Source organism: Pelodiscus sinensis, chromosome 20 (assembly GCF_049634645.1).
Source record: "Pelodiscus sinensis isolate JC-2024 chromosome 20, ASM4963464v1, whole genome shotgun sequence".
NCBI lineage: Eukaryota > Metazoa > Chordata > Testudines > Trionychidae > Pelodiscus > Pelodiscus sinensis.
The window spans coordinates 17,706,298-17,726,108 of NC_134730.1; the positions used below are offsets into that span (position 1 = coordinate 17,706,298).

The 19,811-nt window shown below is 43.1% G+C and overlaps 1 protein-coding gene across 7 annotated transcripts in view; it reads left to right on the forward strand.

Moving 5' to 3' along the window:
- The window catches only part of STXBP4 (syntaxin binding protein 4), a 161,063-nt gene that overhangs the window by 82,747 nt on the left and 58,505 nt on the right, over positions 1–19,811 (forward strand). For 6 of the 7 annotated variants that reach the window (XM_075903819.1, XM_075903820.1, XM_075903823.1 and 3 more), the window contains 2 exons: positions 972–1,018; positions 8,223–8,356. In XM_075903819.1, coding sequence (XP_075759934.1) covers positions 972–1,018; positions 8,223–8,356 — 181 coding nt within the window. Of the gene's footprint in view, positions 1–971; positions 1,019–8,222; positions 8,357–8,469; positions 8,834–19,811 lie in introns of those variants that run through there. The other variant, XM_075903822.1, reaches the window with a different exon arrangement.

The window sequence follows — 19,811 nt, forward strand, 5'->3', positions numbered from 1 at the left end:
CCGCTTTAAGCAGCAGGCTGCTAATTGCTATGCAGTCTGGGTAGGAAGGAGAAAGACTTGTGTGCTGTTCCCGCTCCCTAGCAAAATCCCCAATCTCCCATTGGCCAGTTTTCCAGCTGAGAAAGTTTGCTGACAGCAGGAGCAACAAATGAAGCCTCTTCATGAGCAAAATCACATCATGGAGCAGTGCCTCCCACCCCCACCCCTACACCCCAACAGTCAGGGAGCCTGTCTCAGGTTCGTGCAAAGCTGCTGGCTGGGAGTTGCCTAAATAAACACCTCCCAGCCAGATCCTGCCTCTGGCACCCCACCTCCTCGATTCCCCCAACTGCTGCCCCAGGCCACCACCCAAACTCTCTGTATCCCCTCTCTCCACTTCCTCTAGGTCACAACTCTCTCCCAGATCCTGCACCTCCTCCTAAACTCTTCCCTCAGGCCAGAATCCTTTCCTGCACCCATATCCCCTCCCTGATCCTGCACCCCATTCCCCTGCCCCACGTCACCACCCAACCCTCTTCCCTCTCTTTCCCCCTTCTCCCAGCCCTTGCATTTCCTCCTACATCCCTCCCCCAGACCAGAACTCTCTCCTGCACGCATAACCCCTTCCTGGACCCTGCACCCAAGCCGCTGCCCCAGATCATAACCCTTCCTTCACTCAAACTCCATCTCAGACCCCACATTGCCTCCTGCATCCCAGTATTCTATCCCAAGCTCCTTTCTACATCCCACCCGCCATTCCAGACCCTGTGCCCCCTCCACAGTGGTGTGTGGCCCTTGACCAATTACCAAAATCTTGGAGTGGCCCCTCCATTCAAAATTATTGCCACCTCTGGGCTAGAGGACTACAAAGTGTGTGTATAGTTTGGAGGGAGAAGAAGATCTATAAGTAGACAAGAAAGCAACAAAAATAATGACAGGTGTCTAAAATATTAAAATATTAACTATTCATTTCTTGGATTGTTTGTCAACAGATTGTGCATGAAGTACTATCAGACTCTATCTCCTTATCAGCTTCAAGGTAAGAAAACCTAAACTTAATTTTTTAATTGACTGTAATATGGTGAAAAGACATGATATATATCAGTACATGTTGTTGTTGAAAATCTTTGTTGCAGGCCTAGAAGTGCCAAAGAATTCCTCCTAAGCCTTAGCTGTTTTCTTTCTATACTCCCATGCATTTCTGAATGCTACTTTTATGAACACTGAAAATAAAAACACAATACTGATCTTGGAGTTGAAGGTTTCGGCTACCACTTTCATTAACAATCTGAAGATAAAACCCGTATAGACACAGCCCACCTATGGGCATCTCCATGCTTGCATCAACTAAAACTGCTATGCCCCAGCTACTGCATTCTCTCTTCTTCTTTCCCCATGCAAAAGTAAGTTTGCTGCTTCTTGCCTATTTCCAGAACCAGTTAGCATCATCACTCTGAGTGCCACCAACATCTGTCTAATTCTGTTTCTTCTGATTTTCCTTACTTAGTAGACATTGCTGTTCTATTTTCAGAATGAAAATGTTTCGAATAAAAAGTATTTAGCTGTAAGAGAAGTGACAGTGGAGCCAAAAACAATACTGCTTTGCATGTTGGTGGCTTTGTCTCAGGTTTGACAAATACAATTCCCTTCTGACTTTGCTCCTGCTCCCACAGAAGCCAATGGAAAACGTCCGATTGTCTTCATTTGGAGCAGGATTAGTCTGCCTGTTTATATTCTTGTTGGAACCTTGTGAATTAGCAGAGCTGTCCTCAGGCAAACAATAGTATTGTAATGTAAGCAATCTATTAAACATTTAGATAAAATATGCTTTCTGTGGCAGCAGAAAAGTTCCATGCAGGAAAATCTTTTGGAAAGTTATCTCATGACCTAGAAATGCAGACTGTCCACTGTTTGTTGTAACTGGATTACCTACCGTCTGTCATTTGTGAAGATTAGAAACACCACTTGAATTTAAAGAAGAATTAAAACATCCTTTCTTTTCATTTGCTGGTTCACAGTGTCTCATTTCTTGCAAACACTAATGTCACTGATGGAGATGGTCTCAAAAGGCATCTTGAACACAGTGAAACTATATTAACCATGTGTTATGCTTTTGGGTGTGAAAAATCCTAGTATATTTCCACTATGGTGCCTTTTTCATTGCTTCCTAGTTATTAACATGTGCACATTCATTGTTGTCATTCTTTCTTATTTGTAATGCAACATGCCTCTACTATTACTACTAGGTTGAGTCAAAATGCTGATGATTCTTGTACTGGTTTTATACTGGCATAAGGAATTTTTATTATGGGCAACTAATGCTAATTTTAGATGTGTGAGATCAGAATCAGATCCTTTTTTATAGACTCCTGAAATAACAAGGCAAACGTCCAAACTACCAAGCTTGTTATTTCAAAATAGTGGGCTTGTTATTTTGAAATAATAATTTCTTCATCAAGTAGTGTCCCCGAAGGTGCTCCACTCGAGGTGCTGGGCTCGTCCCAGCACCGCACACTGGAGGATTTTCACTAGCAGTAACCCCCACCAGACCGCACATGCATGACTGCTGCCTCACGCCGCTCAGCTGAGTGCGGTCCGGTCTTGTCAGTTTCCTTCCACCCGTCCGTGGCCGCAGACGGAGTTAGGTTATGCTTCCCCTCCTGTCTGAGGAGAAAGGGAGATTAGTTTAGTTCAGATTGTTCTTATTTTTTCTTATCGTTATTAGCAGGGCTCAATAAATCACTGAATCTACTCACTGAGATAGATTTCAGCCAGTCGCCCCATTCACCGGTGGCACGAGCATGCGCATTGTGGGTCTTGCGCATGCGCAGTGTGGGACTGGCGAGTAGGTTTCACCACCGTTTGTCAAGCCCTGGTTATTAGTGTTAGTGTAGTTGTTCTCCCTAATTGTAGTCCTGTTCAGTTTTAAAAGGGGGGGGAAGCCTTTTTTTCCCCGTGTTGAGTTAAGTTGCCGCTGACCAAAATTAAGGACTATGCCAGGATCACCTGGTTTTAAAAAGTGTACCCAGTGCCAGGATGCCATGGGTACTCAGATGGGTACTCCCGGTGCATTAAGTGTCTCGGGGATGGACATGTGCTAAGCTGACGGCACGCGCCTGGTGGGACCGAGAGCTAAGATTGAGGGTCCTCTTATTTAACCAAGCCCTCCAGACACCGGGGTGCCTGAGTCACTCTCTGTTGAAGCGCATAAGGATCACCTCGCACAAGAGACACCCCCCCCCCCCCCACAGGGCTCTGAAGACCGTGGTCAAGCTGAGCAGCGGAGACAGACCAGAATCCCGTGGAGAAGTCAGGCAAGGGCCATAGTTCCTCGGCCCCAACCGTAGCCCGCTGCAAGGACTCTACCCTGGCACCCGCAAAAGGCTCACGGGCAGAGTCGGTGCCAGCAACATCTCCAAAGGCCGTTCTGAAGCCGGCAATAGCCACCCCTGCACCAGCATTTCCTGCACATGTGCGGATGAGCACAGCTGTGCCGGCACCCGCAACAGCGGTGCTGGCATCGTCTTCTTCTGATGCTTCGCTCTCCCCGATGCCGGAGGCACCGGCACCAGAGTTGGCGCCGCAGGAGGGCACCGTTCCTGTGCAGCTCTCGGCACTGACATTGCCTCCACTTGTCCTGCAGCCAGCTATTCCAGCGACACCGAGCCTCCAGCCAATCAACAACCAGACTATGGAGGCTGCTTTGTTGCCTGCCAGTACGTTGCAGTCGGCACCGTTGTTTCCCCTCAAGTCCTCGGTGCCGACCAAAGCGCAGCACAAGTTAATATTAGCATTGGACCACTGCTGTGTACTCACCACAAGTGGAGCACCCTTGGGGACACTACTCGACGAAGAAGAGAGAGTTACTCACCCTGTGCAGTAATGTCTGTTCTTCGAGATGTGTTTTCCCATGGATGCTCCGTTTCCCACCCTCCTCCCTGCTTCGGAGCTTCTGTTTATCTCTTTTCAGATGCTTCCGGTTGGGAGGAAACTGACAAGACTGGACCCTGCTCAGCTGAGTTGTGCAAGGCAGCAGTCGCACATGCGTGGTCCGGTGGGGGCTAGTGATAGTGAAAATCCTCCGGTCTGCGATGCCGGGATGAGCCCAGCACCTCAAGTGGAGCACCCACGGGGACACACATCTCGAAGAACAGACGTTACTGCACAGGATGAGTAACTCTCTCTTCTGCTTGTGAAGAGGAATAAGCTTATTTTGAAATAATTATTTCAGGAGTTATTACTTTGAAATAACTTATTTTGAAATAACCTGGTAATGTAGACATAGCCCAAGAGTTTCTGCAACACAAAGCACCTGCTTAGGCATTTTATAATCTTTATCCTTCTGCCTAGCTAATCCCTCTAAAAGAGTGGATGTTCTCAACAATCCTAATACCTCAAGAGCAAAATGAAGATGAACCATTCTAAAAAGGAGAAATGCCACATTATGACTAACTTCCAGCTACTTAACCAACTTTGTCTGTCTAGTGCAGAGTTTCTCAATTTTTTTTTATAAAATACCCCTTTTTCAAAAAAAAAAATTATAAGTACCCTCAGTACCTATAGATTTTGGACACACAAAAAAATTTTCTACCATTGCAACACCTTTGTTTAAAGAACTTAATCGTAGCTGGGCAGGCAATGAAATTTTGGGTGTAATAAGTACAAATAATAAAGTACCGTAAAACTTAAAAAGAAAAATTCAGTTTTCTCCAAATTTCAGTTGTGTTGACGTACCCCCCAGACTTCTCTCAAGTACCCCTAAGGGTACTCGTACCACTGGTTGAGAAACACTGGTCTAGTGTATCTGGCTATCTTGGAACAAGTGCTATTCAGAGATCAGTGTTGGGGGGTGTGTGTGGATGCTTTCAGCCTAATATTTTTTTGTTTAAACTCATTGTAGTCATTATTTGCAAAGACAAAGGTAATTCCAGTGTAGAGATAAAAGTTAACTCAGCTCTCAGACATACGTAAATTATTACCCATGCTGCAATGTCTGTCACAGAACTGGGTGAAGTTCAATTTTGGATCAACACAATCTAAAATTTATTGAAATTTCCAAGTGTCAGGTTGTCTCTTTCCAAGCTACTGAAAGAGCTTTCAATTCAAAAGAAAAAAAGGCCCCGCCCCATGTTTCACTCTGAAGCTCATCAACTATATACATGGATAAATCTATTTTGTAATCTCTAAGGGCATGTCTACACTGTATTCCTCTTTCGACAGAGGAATGCAAATGCAGACGAGCGAAATTGCAAATGAAGCATGGATTTGAATTTCCCGTGCTTCATTTGCATAATCGCATCCACTTTTTCAAAATACCCTGTTTAGAAAAAAAATGCTGTCTAGACACAGTTATTTCGAAAGAAAACCCTTCTTTCAAAATAACCCTTACTCCTTATAAAATGAGGTTTAAGGGTTATTTTGAAAAAAGGGTTTTGTTTCGAAATAACCACATCTAGACTGCATTTCTTTTCTCAAAATAGGGTATTTTGAAAAAGCAGACAGACGTGATTATGCAAATGAAGCATGGGAAAGTCAAATCCACACTTCATTTGCAATTTTGCTCGTTTGCATTTGCATTCCTCTTTCGAAAGAGGAATGCAGTGTAGACGTACTCTCAACCCCTCGTAGATAGATGCTTTTGTAAACCGTATTAATCAGTAATTAATAGCACATTTCCAGAGATAGAGCCCCTGAAACTATTAAGAAATTATCTGAATTTGGATTTCCTGGAGACCCAAACCTTTTAATAAGGATTTTTTTCTCTTCAACATTTTCTTTCACCAGATGTTGCTTTTGCTACAAAGAAAGAAGCATTCAAGCCTGTAATCAGGGAAACCATGTTTATCTAAACTTTATGAAAGTGAATTGAATTACTTTAATTAAAAAATGCTGCAGATCAGATGCATTGAACAGGATTTAGAGCAGTCTTTGACCTCTTAAAATACCAATATAATTCTATCCTGTTTCACAGAGCAGGTTTTTCCTTGTTCATATTCAATAATAAATGGTAAATAAAACCCTATTCTGCAAAGCTTATTCAGGAAAAAAATCCTAGTAAAGTTAAATCTGTTTAACTGAAATTATTGGTGGTTTTGTATCATTGACAGTTGCAAGATGAAGCTCTCAGACTCAGAATTTGTTAAGTAGCAAACAAATTCTACCTTTATGTACTTATGCACTAATCCCAGTCAGGGCTAACAGTGACAGCAACATTTTATTCTTTACAAAGGTGGCATACCCCTGTTTTCATAGGCGACTCAGAAGGAGAAGCCAGTAGAATCTTTGGGTGAGTGTAACACACTGCTGGGGTTATCCACAGCTGTAAACCACTGTGTTAACTCACTGCCTCAGCAAAACTGAGTTTGCCAGAGATTAGGCTGCATGTCAGTTCCCTGCCTTACCATTCTGTCTTCCTCACCAGTCAAACTCCTCAAGGCTCTGCCAATCCAAACCTTCCCTAGCAGATAGCAGTCAGTGAACTCAAGATCCAGATGTCTTCAGAGTTGTTTCTCTGTAATGCAGAGCCCCTGTCACAGAAGATAAAGACAAAATACATTACCGTTTATTAACTGAGTAAACATACCCTTCCCTTCAAACGCAGCACTAAGTCAGACAGTTTATAGTAAAAATAAAACACAGGCATTTAACTAAAAGTGATGCAACATAAAAGGGATAAAGGTAGAAATGGCTACAAGCAAATAAAAATATGCATCTAATTGACTAAAACTTAATCTAGCAAAATAGAGTCTCTGTACAAGATGGTTTTTCTCCTCCAAGGCTCTTTTCCGACTTTTACTGATCGGGATCAGAAGATCACATTTTATAGTTCCTTTGTCTCCTAAGGTGAAGGATAATGCAGTCTTTTGCTTTCTCTTTTATAGTCCAGTGAACCTTTGAACTGTATTCTTCTGAAGGGTATAATACAGCTAGATAAAGTGTATTAGTTCATATTGAGTAAAGGAGTGATGGATCTGGGGGATAAGGGTCCATTCTGATTCCTATCCCACTACATGCAAGTTGATCTGTTCCTCCAACCTCCAGTATTCATATGACTAACCAATTGACTATGATTGCTCCTGGATTGAGACTTCAGCCTTTCCTTCGTCTGAGGAAAAAAACTTGTATTACCAAGTTCCCACTTGTCTGATTTGAACACATTTTAGTCCTGTATTTCCAGCACAACTCTGTGGTCTTTTGTGGGTTTACCACACTATGCAAGAATATTAATGATCAGCATGTTACTAGTTTTCCAATGAGACCTTACACTGCATCTCTTAGATATAGATTACTAGAAAATGTACCTAGCTGTGCTTGGTCCTTAACTCGATTTTTGTTTTTTTTAAAAATAATATGAAAACGTACATGCTTCATTTAAATCATTGTTTTGGAGTGAGGCTGACCATGAAAGAGGGATTTAGTACTCAGGCTGCCCTGCAGAGAGGGAGGACTACCCAAGCCCTCTCTCACCACAGAAGCTTTGGGCCAGTGTGAAGCACCTCTCCATGACTGCTGCAGCTCACGCAGGCATAGCTGGGGGAAGGGATGCATGTCCCCTGGCTGGGGCCGGTCCAGGTTTGTCTGCCCCCTGTGCTTCCCTGCCAGAGTAAGGAATACAGCAAACTGTGCACTTTCTCCTTGCTCCCTGACAAAGGGGAACAGCCAGCGATGTTCCTGTATGAATTGGGGAAGGGGGAGGCTTGGGGCTAGGGTAATCCTGGACTGGTAGGGGGCACACCCCCATCCAGCCCCTTTTCCCTGCTTAGTCATTCTGTCTCTTTTTTCTGTTTTATGAGAAGCAATCCCATTTTCCTGGCACAACCAAACCCTTACTTTGCTTTACGATATGATAAGAAGAACCTGCATACTGAATTTGGTAATCCTTGCTCTTACTGTTTGGGAGGAGTTCTTGAATAATCAGACAGACAATCAGACAGCTTCACAGATGCACTCTCAAATATATAGTAGATGACATTAGTGAGGTGGGGTACTCTGACCTGTTCTCCTGAAACTCACTGCTAGATGCTAGGGAGCCTTTTGCCCTCTAACATCGGGGTACTGTTAGGGTGACAGTAAGTCTCCTGCATTTGATAGCATAATTTTTTTTCTTGTTGTTAGTAGAATAAGATTTAAAAAAATCAAGAGATGTGTTCAGCAAAAAGAATGCCTGCCTTATTTTATTAAAAGGAACATTTTCCCTTGTAATCTTACATAGATGTGATCTCTTTGCTGTGTGTTCCTTCCAGTGACCAGAGAGCCACATTATCTACCAAAACACTCCTTGCACGACTGGGAAGGAATGGCCGTACTGTCACAGCAGCCCTTTCATCAGAAGCCAAAGATCTTACTAAATCTGTCCGTGCCATTCTGGAAGTAGATTGTGAGTATAAGTTCTATTTCCCACTTCCTAGCACAGCCTTTTTACTGGCAATTCAGTATGGAATATTTCAGCAGTTATCAACTGAATAATAAACCTATCATTCATTACTGTAGGTTTATCAGAAGAGAGAACATTTGAGCGTAACTGCCTCTAGGAAAATTCTCAGTGAAAACTGCTGCAGTAATTCAGATAGTTGTAGCATTAACACTTATTATAGGATCATAAGCTGGAAGGGTGATTTTTATTCATGATTTCCCATGTTTATTGTTAGCCCTTATCAAGGCATCTTTGTTATTATGCCGAAACCCGTATTTCATATTGTAGCTAGTCTACATTTTGGTTGTGGTTCCAGGAATACACTAATTATACTGTCTGGTGATAGGAAGTAAAAGGAACCCTCTAACAAGTATGTCTCCTATACCCTGCTTTAAATTAAACCACCTTTTAACACCATAAGCCTGTTGGTCCTGATTGTTTTATCAACTGCACTGCTATAAATTGATATACATAATTGTCAAAAGAATTATTGTAATGTAAAACTGAAGTGAAAGGAGAATCAGATACAATATAAACATAAAAGAAAAATTATATTCGAGCAGAAAACTGTGCTTTTTCTTTGACCAAAATGAGATTTGATTTTTTTTCCATATTATTATATTATTTTATAGTTGAAATGATCTATTTTTTCAGAGTGGACTAGAAAGAATGTTGTGGTAATGAGCATTGACCAGTATTCTATTACAACTGGCTGATAGAAAAGGCTGCCAGCCCATAGTTTTCAAATGCTACGAATCAGTTTAGGATAGCAGTCATTTCAGAAGAAAAGTTATATACTAATGATAAAATGTGAAAATCCTGGAGTCTTTTCCAGTATGTTTAATACCTTAGTTCATGATTAACTCTCCTGATTCAAGGAACTGGAATTGCAAATGAATACAGAGTTTGGGTGGCAAAGACAAGGTATTTGATGACAGAGCTGACTACGTCACGCTTTCCAATTACAATTTATGAAGAAGTCATCAAGGACTACAGTCCTGTTTCTCATTTACACTAAAGACCTCTTTACACTGCTCTGGCATTGCAGAAGTCTTCTTCAGAGACAGCATGATATAATTAGGTGAAAATATTGATTTAGATCTGTGTACAAGGAGCACATATCACAGCGCAAAGGAGCAAAAAATATCTTGATGCCTGTGTCTTTTATTCAGTCTTTTCTCTCCTCCTTACACTCTGCACCAGGCGTAAAGAGGGGGGTGGCACTTACAGGTTTCCCTGAGCAGAGGGAGTCATCAAGAGCTGGTTAGGTCAGCTTTATAGCTACTTTTTAATCATCAGAGCAGCACAGAGCCTGTAGTAGAGGCCAGGTCCTGGCTAAGATTGGAGAGTCAGGAACCTCTTGCATAGCAGTCCCAACCCTGCTGCTGATTTGCTGTGAGACCTCTGCCTTATTTTCCCCTTTTCTAAAATGAAACTAATTCCTGCCATACATGTGGGTCCCCCCAAGGACTAATTAGTTGTTTGTACAGGACTTTGAACCTGTAAAGTGTGATATGGGTGTGATGCATTTGATCACAAAGGTCCCCAAAAGGTCCCCACAACCTGACACACAGTTTGCTGATTATTCCACTGAACCTGCCTACCTGCCGTCTCAGGAACCCCACCCCCCTGACCCACTGGGCCAGAAGTTCTGGTCTTCCCCAGCAAAGGCACAGGATTGGGGTAACAACTCCCCTGTTACCCGCACAAATTTCTCTGTCCCTTCCACACTTTAGGGACACACACCTTTACCCAATTCCTAGAGCTCAAGCTGCAACCCTGTTAATTTAAACACCCACCCGTATCCAATTTCTAGGGCATAGGGCTTAACTTCCTGTGAGTTTGCAGGATCTGTTGCCACTGAAAGAGCCTAACACAGTAATATTCTTATTCTCTATTTTTTGACAATTCCCAAGCAAGAAGAATACACATGCTAAGCACACAGTGTCATGCTCACCAATCCTGATAAAGGCAGACAGACTTCCCCTGTTGGTCAGGCAAGGTCAGTCTCTCTGGATTTTAACTGCTGCACGTTACGGTGATGTAGAGGAATGCTGGCAGTTGTGGTCTTAGGCTGTGTCTTAGTCGTGAGTTCTTCTTCCAGTTCTTCCCTCCTTCTTGATGTTCCTTTCTTCCTTTCCTCTTTCCTTGTCTTCTTTTCCCTTTTTTCCTCTTTTCCCTTTTCTTCTGGTCTTCTTGGACCCCAGTTTATATAGTGAAACTTGAGTCCTGTTTAGCTATACTTTAACCATTTCTTTAAGTATAATTTTACTAACCAGTCATAACATACGATAATAGAATAACCTAACCAATCATACCCCACCACCTTAGTTGATTTACACCTAGCAAAATTAATTATACAGTACAGAAACAGTTACAAACCAGAGAGAACTCACACAGACAAACAATAGGAAAGTGAGTACAACAATCAGAGAATGAGGATTCCACAACCTCAACTACTGATAAAAAGTGTCTTGCCAGATTAAATGCTGTTAACTAAGTTTTCTCCACCCATCTTGATATCTGTTTCTTTACCTGGGGCAGTGGGTGCAATTAGAACAGGATCTCTTTCTCACAGCCTGATGTGACACTATTTTAATGCAATTTAGATGGCATGTGACTTAAAGCTTTATGCCTAATGGCTGCTGCTCTTCAGTCTGGTTGCAGAGGAAGGCTTTAGTTTAGGCCTTCCAATGTGGCTATAGAAAAACCTTATTGTTACACTCCAACAGAATAACACTGATGCTGACAACAGCTCAACTCTAGGGACTTAATAGCACTTGGGAACACAACCCTTAAAAGGGACCAAAACCCCAAATAAATCCATCTTACTCTGTATAAAAGTCTTACACAGAGAACACTCATAAGGCTTGCTTTAGAATCATAGAATCCTATGGCTGGAAGAGGAGACCTCAGGAGGTCATAGAGTCTAGCCCCCTGCCCAAAGCAGGACCAACCCCAACTAAAACATCCCAGCCAGGACTTTGTCAAGCTGAGACTTAAAAACCTCTAGGAATGGAGATTCCACCCGCTCCCTACGTAACCCATTCCAGAGCTTCACCACCCTGCTAGTGAAAGTTTTTCCTAATATCCAACCTAGACCTCCCCCACTGTGACTTGATACCATTGCTCCTTGTTCTGCCATCCATCACTACTGAGAACAGCCTCTCTCCATCCTCTTTGGAACCTCCCTTCAGAAAGTTGACAGTGAAAGAGAGAGATTCACAGCTGTGGTTCCTCCTCCTCCCCAAGGTAACAATTATTTACACTGGGCTTGATAATAAACAGCAGTTATTTTATTAAGTATAAAAGTAGAATTTAAGTGGTGATTGCAAGTGAAAACAGACAGATCAAAGCAAGTTACTAATAAAAATAAACAAAACAGATCAGCTAATCCTAATACACTGAGAGATCATTACAGATCATAATTCTCATTTAATCCTTATTCCAAGTAAAATCCTTCAAGGCCAGTGGTCACCAACCAGTAGATCAGGATCTACTGGTAGATCTTGGAGCCTCTGACAGGTGATCCTGACTGGTTTGGCCAGGAGGCTATCATGCACAGCACTTAGAACATAACATAAGAACGGCCGTACTGGGTCAGACTAAAGGTCCATCTCGCCCAGTAGCTTGTCTGCCGACAGTGGCCAACACCAGGTGCCCCAGAGAGGGTGGGCCGAAGACAATGATCAAGCAATTTGTCTCCTGCCATCTCTCCGCTCTCTGACAAAAAGAGGCCAGGGACACCATTTCTATCCCTGGCTAATAGCCTTTTATGGACCTAACTTCCATGAAATTACCTAGCTTCTCTTTAAACTCTGTTATAGTCCTAGCCTTCACAGCCTCCTCTAGCAAGGAGTTCCACGGGTTGACTACACGCTGTGTGAAGAAGAACTTTCTTTTATTAGTTTTAAACCTGCTATTAACTTCATTTGATGTCCTCTAGTTCTTCTATCATGGGAACTAATAAATAACTTTTCTTTATTCTCCCTCTCCATGCCACTCATGATTTTATAGACCTCTTATCATATCTCCCCTCAGTCTCCTCTTTTCTAAACTGAAAAGTCCCAGTCGTTTTAACCTCTCTTCATATGGGACCCGTTCCAAACCCCTAAGCGTTTTAGTTGCCCTTTTCTGAACCCTTTCCAAGGCCAAAATATATTTTTTGAGGTGAGGAGACCACATCTTTACACATTATTCAAGATGTGGGCGTACCATAGTTTTATACAGGGGCAGTAAGATATTCTGTGTCTTATTTTCTGTCCCTTTCTTAATAATTCCCAGCATCCTATTTGCCTTTTTGACCGCCGCTGCACACTGTGGAAGTTTTCAGAGAACTGTCCACGATAACTCCAAGATCTCTTTCCTGATTTGTCATAGCCAAATTAGCCCCCATCATACTGTACGTATAGTTGGGGTTATTTTTCCCAATGTGCATTACTTTACACTTATCCACCTTAAATTTCATTTGCCATTTTGTTGCCCAGTCACTCAGTTTGGTGAGATCTTTTTGGAGTCCCTCACAGTCTGCTTCTGTCTTGACTATCCTAAACAGTTTGGTATCATCCGCAAACTTTACCACCTCACTGCTTACCCCTTTCTCCAGATCATTTATGAATAAGTTGAACAGGATTTGTCCCAGGACTGACCCTTGGGGGACACCACTAGTTACCCCTCTCCATTCTGAAAATTTACCATTTATTCCTATCCTTTGTTTCCTGTCTTTTAACCAGTTCTCAGTCCATGAAAGGACCTTTCCTCTTATCCCATGACAAAGTAATTTACACAAGAGCCTTTGGTGAGGGACCTTGTCAAAGGCTTTCTGAAAATCTAAGTATATTATATCTACTGGATCCACCTTGTCTGCATGTTTGTTAATCCCTTCAAAGAACTCTAATTCCGTGGTCACCAACCCGTCGATCGCGATCAACTGGTCGATCGTGAGGCCTCGACCAGTCGATCGCGAGGCATTTGGGCACTCCCACCCTCCATTTTTCCCCCACCCCCAAGAAGCCCCACTACCTACCTCCTAGTGTAGTGCCAGCTTCCTGCAGGGTGGACGAAAGTCCTGTCTGAAGCCCGTGTCACTTCCGGAGGATCCGGAAGTGTATGGGCTGCTCCCCTCCCACAGCTCTGTTGCGTGCTGGGGGAGGGGGCGTCGGCCCTGGAGGAGGAGTGCTGGAGAGGTGAGTTGAGCGCAGGGGTTTTCCTGCGCCATGGGAGCGAGGGTCGGCCCCAGGGTTTGGCCATGCTGCGGGAGGGGAGGGGATTGGTTGGGCCAGGCTGCGCCGTGGGAGGGGGTTTGGCCCTGGGGCAGGCACCCGCAGGGGTTGGCTGCACTGCAGGAGTGTTGTGGGGGGATGGCCGGGCCAGGCTGCGCCTTGGGAGGGGGATTTGGCCCTGGGGCAGGTGCCCGCAGGGGTTGGCTGCGCTGTGGGAGTGGAGTGGGGGGGTTGGCCGTGCCATGGGAGGGGGGTTTGGCCCCAGGGCAGGTGCCTGCAGGGGTTTCCCGTGCTCCGGGGGGGGGGGGGGGGGGGTTGGCCACGCCGCGGGAGGGGGGTATGGTCCTGGGACAGGTATCTGCGACGGTTTGGCCCTGCCGCGGAGGGGGGAGGGGTTGTCCCCGAGGCAGGCTCCCTCGGGGGTTTGGCCCCACCATGGGGTGAGGGTTTGTCCCTGGGGCAGGCACATGTGGGGTTTCCCTGCTTTGTTGGGGGGTAGGGCCTGGAGGAGGCATGTGCTGGCTTCCCTCGGGGGGGGGGGGGGGGAGAATCCTGGGAGGAGGCAGATGCAGGAGACACTCTGTTGCCACTGGCACCCCACCCCCTGTCCGCACTCCCCGCTCCCCAGATCCCACTCCCCTGTCCCCAGCTACAGAACTCTGTCCTTATTCCCGTCCCCACTCCCTGAACTCTGTCTCCACTGGCACTCTGTCCCCTGCTGCAGAACCCTGTCCTTTGCCCTCCCAGCACCCTGTTCCCTCTCCCCTGCTCCTAGCTGCAGAACTCTGTCCCTACAAAATGTATCATTATAAATGCTTCATTTTAGATTTAAATAGCAAGAATAAAAAACAGACCATTTATTTCATAACTATAAACACATGATTTTAATTTTATATATCGCATAATTTAGAAATAAACTGTTTATGAGTGTGTGTAATTAAGGGCTGGGGATAGCAAGTGATGGACAGGAGGAGAATAGAGAGGGGGAGGTTAAAGGAAGGGACGGGGCGGTAGATCTTCACCTGTTCTGAGATTTAAAAAGTGATCTCTGGTTTAAAAAGGGTGGAGACCACTGTTCAAGGCAGAACTGATCTTTTTCTCTGGCCTGGGTCTAACAGCTCCATGAGTATTCTCTTGGAGTTTTTTGTTTTCAGGTTTTTTCATGTGTATTCTCTTAGGGTATGTCTACACTACCACCCTAGTTTGAACTAGGGTGGTTAATGTAGTCATACAGAGTTGCAGATGAAGCCCGGGATTTGAATTTCCTGGGCATCATTTGCATAAAGCCGGGCGCCACCATTTTTAAATGTCTGCTAGTGCACGGACTAGCACTTCCTAGTCCGAACTACCGTTACTCCTCGTGAAACGAGTTGGCCTTTTAAATGGCCTTCCCACCATAAGAGTATGTCTACACTACCATCGTGAAATGAGGAGTAACGGTAGTTCGGACTAGGAAGCCTAGTCCGAACTACCTAGTCCGTGCCGCGTGTAGCCGTGTGGCACGGAGTCCACACTAGCGGACATTTAAAAATGGCGGCGCCCGGCTTTATGCAAATGATGCCCGGGAAATTCAAATCCCGGGCTTCATTTGCAAATCCGTATGACTACATTAACCACCCTAGTTCGAACTAGGGTGGTAGTGTAGACATACCCTTACGGTGGGAAGGCCATTTAAAAGGCCAACTGAAAACAACATTTATTGCTTCCCATTGCTTAAATAGAATTTTCCCCGGGTGCGAACCCTTTGTTTTATCTCTCCATCCCCCTGGAAAAATATCACCTTCAAGATAGATTCCAGCACTAGGTGGCATGGTCACATGTCTTTGTAGGACCAACCACAGTTTAGGCTTACAAGAAAAGAAAAGCCTTTCACAGAATGTTATCTTGAGCACCAGGCTAGTAAGCCCCTTAGCACCACTAACAGCTTTCACTAGAAATTCTAAATAAAAAAGCAGGTTTATACTTCATATTTCTAACTTCACATACAAAAATATACATGCACACAAATAGAATATACATATTCAGAGGCTCACAGGCTCTTGAATAACCGGTTACTAAACCTGTTTTGCATAAAGCATATTTGAGTTATGCATATTCATATTCAAAAACATATTTCCATAAAAATATGAAGGTACAGTGTCACAATAGATACAATTTTCCAATATGGGAAAGGCCAGATTTAGTCATCTAGTGGGATTTTCAAAAGTACCTGAGTGCCTATTTTATTGATTTTGGAGAGACTTAACTTCAGCTCTCACTTATAATTCTTGGTTACCAAGAAGGTTATGCAGTTGGAGGCTAGAGTTGGTGCACAGATGACAATAGACCTACTCAAGGGGCAACAAGTCCAGGTCCTAATAGAAAACTATCAAGTATCTATTCTGTTAAATTGATGATGGGAATTTTTAGTGCTGTTTATGTTACTGCATCCACTACATCTTTTTATTTCACTGAATAGAGTTCATATCCTGAGCAGTACTGAGTACCTCCCTTCTGGCTGATCAGGAAGTGCTCAGCATCTCATAAGACTAGGGGACTGGAACATAGATAACTGTATCTCCATTACAAGAAACTAGTGGCTGCCTTTAAAATTATCAATGTTTTTTTTCTTTTCTGGTACATCCATAATAGTAATTATCTATCTCCTTAACTATAGACAGATATTCCAGAATAATTTATTACATACACATTGAGAGAAATAATGTTCATGGAGAGAAATAATAATCGACATCATTTATGTAGCTGAGATGTGTTATCCAATTCATAGGTCATGTAATAAATTATAGTTAATCTTTTACAGAGTGCTTGTAATTCCACCAAAAAAAAAAAGTAGACCACATGAAACACAATCCCATATTACTGCCAGTATTTTGAATTAAAACTAAGTTGTAGAAAAATGTGACATCATTAATATTCTCTTATGAAAATTAATTAGCAATTTCCTTGAATTGTTTCTAGGAAAGTGTATGATAATCTAGGTCAGATAACTTCACTTTTAAAAATAAAATAAAGATGGCCCTACAGACACATTACAGGATTTTTTTGGTTTGCCTTTTCATTCTTTTATGAAAGACTGGAACAGCTGATACAACAAATATTTATTTTATCTGTCTGCGACCAGCCTTTTAGAATGATACTAAAAAAGTTTCTTTAGCCGAGTTATGTTTCATGTGCATGCATTCATATGAATCCTTACATCGTAAGGAATGGAAAACCTCTTATCCTACCATCTGCGTTCAGGAGTGCATAAAACATTGTGTGTGAAAGGCTTCTGACTAAGTAGATGCTGAAATCTGTACAAAAATGCTGTGAGAAATAGAGGGGCAAAATAATTCTGGCAGACCTATTTGATTTATCATAACATTATTTATTGTTGCAAAGCCCTGGTATGTTGCATGTTAAAAAACTGTATCTATTTTGTCCTTTTGGTCTAAATTGAAATACCAATCATGTCTTTTTAAGCCGGCAAAAATGTTGTCCGACAAGTAAAGCCTTTTTTTTTCCTTTTGGGGGGAATGTGTGTAGGGAGAATCAGGTTGCACCAATAGGGATGGGAATGTTGTGTCATGTTAAATTTTTTCTGTCAGACTGCACAGGAAATCATGCGAGAGAAACCTTTAGACTTAAATGCAATTGAAAACTAACATCTGGTTGTGTCAAATATAATAGGTAGGATTCAATTAGAAAGCTCTAAAGCCATAGCATGGATCCAATTTGTGAACCTGAGGGTTAAAAATAGCTCAGCAGAGAAGGATTTGAAGATTGAACGTCATCCTTCTTGGTTCATTCTGATTTGGAGAGCATTATAGACAAACTCAGGCTATGCTGCGTTTGTATAGGAGATTAAAGCTCTCCAAGCTTAAAAAAAAATTAGCAGAGCCAGAGTAAATATTCAACAGTTCTCTGCAATCCTCTGAACCAGATTTTCACAGAATGTTTCCCATGTTACTCAGAGCAACTGAGTTAAAGATGGACGTTCGTGCCTGCACCAACTCATAAACAGTGTTCCAAAGAATAATAGTGAATGTTGCAGTGAAGTGTGAGAGGTTTTACTCTTTTTGGCATAGAACATCCTACTTAATAATTTGCTAATGATACATTTGTAGAGTTAAAGCTGTGGAGCAAGAATTTTTTAGATTGTTGAGCAAGTAACTTCAATATTCATTATGCATAAGATATAGTTGAAGAAATATGCCCAGATAGAAACTGCTTTTCTGAAGAAAGCTATTAATTTACCTATAACAAATGTGTTATGAAAGTCTTACTTTATGAACTCTGGTATGTGAAGAGCTGTTTCCTAAAAATTTTGAGAAAACACAGGATAGTATGGGTTATCCAAACAGCTGTCTTCCTGCATAAGGAAGATAATTTTTTTTAAAATTTTATTCCTCAAAATCTCACAGCACATACTGCCTTTGCTCTGATGATATTGCAAGTATATTGATGATTGTGTATGTAGCTAACTCCAAAAAATTTTTAAAAGTCCATTCATTTTGAACCCAAACTTAATATTGGGAGTGTAGGTGTTAGCAGAAATAAAAAACAGACAAATAAATGTTTTGAGTCAAAAGAAATGTCTCATTTAGACAAAACAAATGTATTGTGTTTGCATTTTGGGGTGTATTTTACCCTTTTAATTAAAAAAATCTGGCTACATTTCAAAACAAAATATCAGTTTGAAACAAAAAATTCAAAACATTTTGTTTAAAAAATGACATACTGAGCTTTTTTGACTTTTTTCAAATTTTTAGTTCAGCTGGAGCTATTCACCAGGTTCAACCCGCATTCAAATAGTTCTGATTACTTCAAAACTGCATGTTTTGGTGAATATACTTGTCAGTCACTTGCCCTCCTCCTTGCTTTATAATCATCGGCATATTAATATGCATTACTCAAAGACATTTTAGGCAAACTATATCAAGAGGTGTATCGTTTTTAAAGTTTCAATCAGCTGAAGGTGTCCGTTCTATTTGTATGCATATAATACTCTTGAATGTGAAGTTAGAACTATGATGTGTAAACCTGCTTATTAATCTATAATTTATAGTGAGAGCCATTCGTGATAGTTAAGAACTTCATGGCCTGATGCTCAAAGTAACAATCTGTGAATGATTTTATTTTTCCTGTAGCCTGGATTGTAGTTGGTCCTGGACTACAGTTTAGATCTGGGACTTCTCCACTCAAGGGGAGAAAAATTTGAACTGAACCTATGGGTGGCGAGTAGTGTAGGCAAAGGAAGGCATTGCCTTTCCAAAACTGCCTACACTGCCCAACCACCCAGGAGAGGCAGGGGCCGTGCCACACAGCAGACTGGGAAGGGTGGGGCCATTCCATGCTGCTCCCCGGTGGCTGGAGAGGGCTGGGGCCACGCTGCACAGCAGCCCGGCTCCCCAGTAGCTGGGGCCATGCCGCACGACAACTGGCAGTTGGAGAAGACTGGGACTGTGCCATGTAGCAACCCTGGCCCTCAGCTGGGGTTGGGTGAGGCTTGGCTGGAGGTAGAGGAGGTTTTGAAGGGGCATGGTCTCGGGGGAAGGGGCAAGGCTTCACCCACCTCCCCCTGCTGGGCCTTCACCCATAACTGAACCCAAAGAATTTGCACATTGGGCAAGGGGGTTATGCAGGCAGGAAAACAAACAACAGGAGCAGTGGCCCACTTATCACCCAAGATGCCTGCATCTAAGACTGAACTGGGGGGGAAGGAGTGGGCCCAAGCTTTGAGGCTGCCAAGCTTGAGAAAAAGATAATTAGAATAATTGTTGGAGTAAGAATTTGCATGTAACAAGTGTCTTAGTGTATTTGGCTTAATTGTCATGTTTTGTTTATTTTGTCATACTAACTCACTTTCATCTGTTTTCACTTGCATTCCCTTAAATCAGGGGTCTCATGCTCCCAGTCCGTGGGCCAGGCCTAGCTGGAGCAATAGTGCAATCCAACCCAGGACTCCCGACGGACCAGGGGGAGCCTATCCATTACCAGTCCCCAAACTCTGCCCCTTCTTGCCATCACCCCCCCTCATGGCACTCCGTTCCCCATGGACACGGTTTCAGGGGAGACCTGGTACCGCATGGCGGCAGCGGTCAGGCCCTCCCCCGCATTCCCCGCAGCAGCAGGAGCTGTGGGAAAGCAGAGCACAACATGACGGTGAATGGCATTTAAGCTTATTTCCTGGTGGCAGGCTCATCACAGTCACAGCC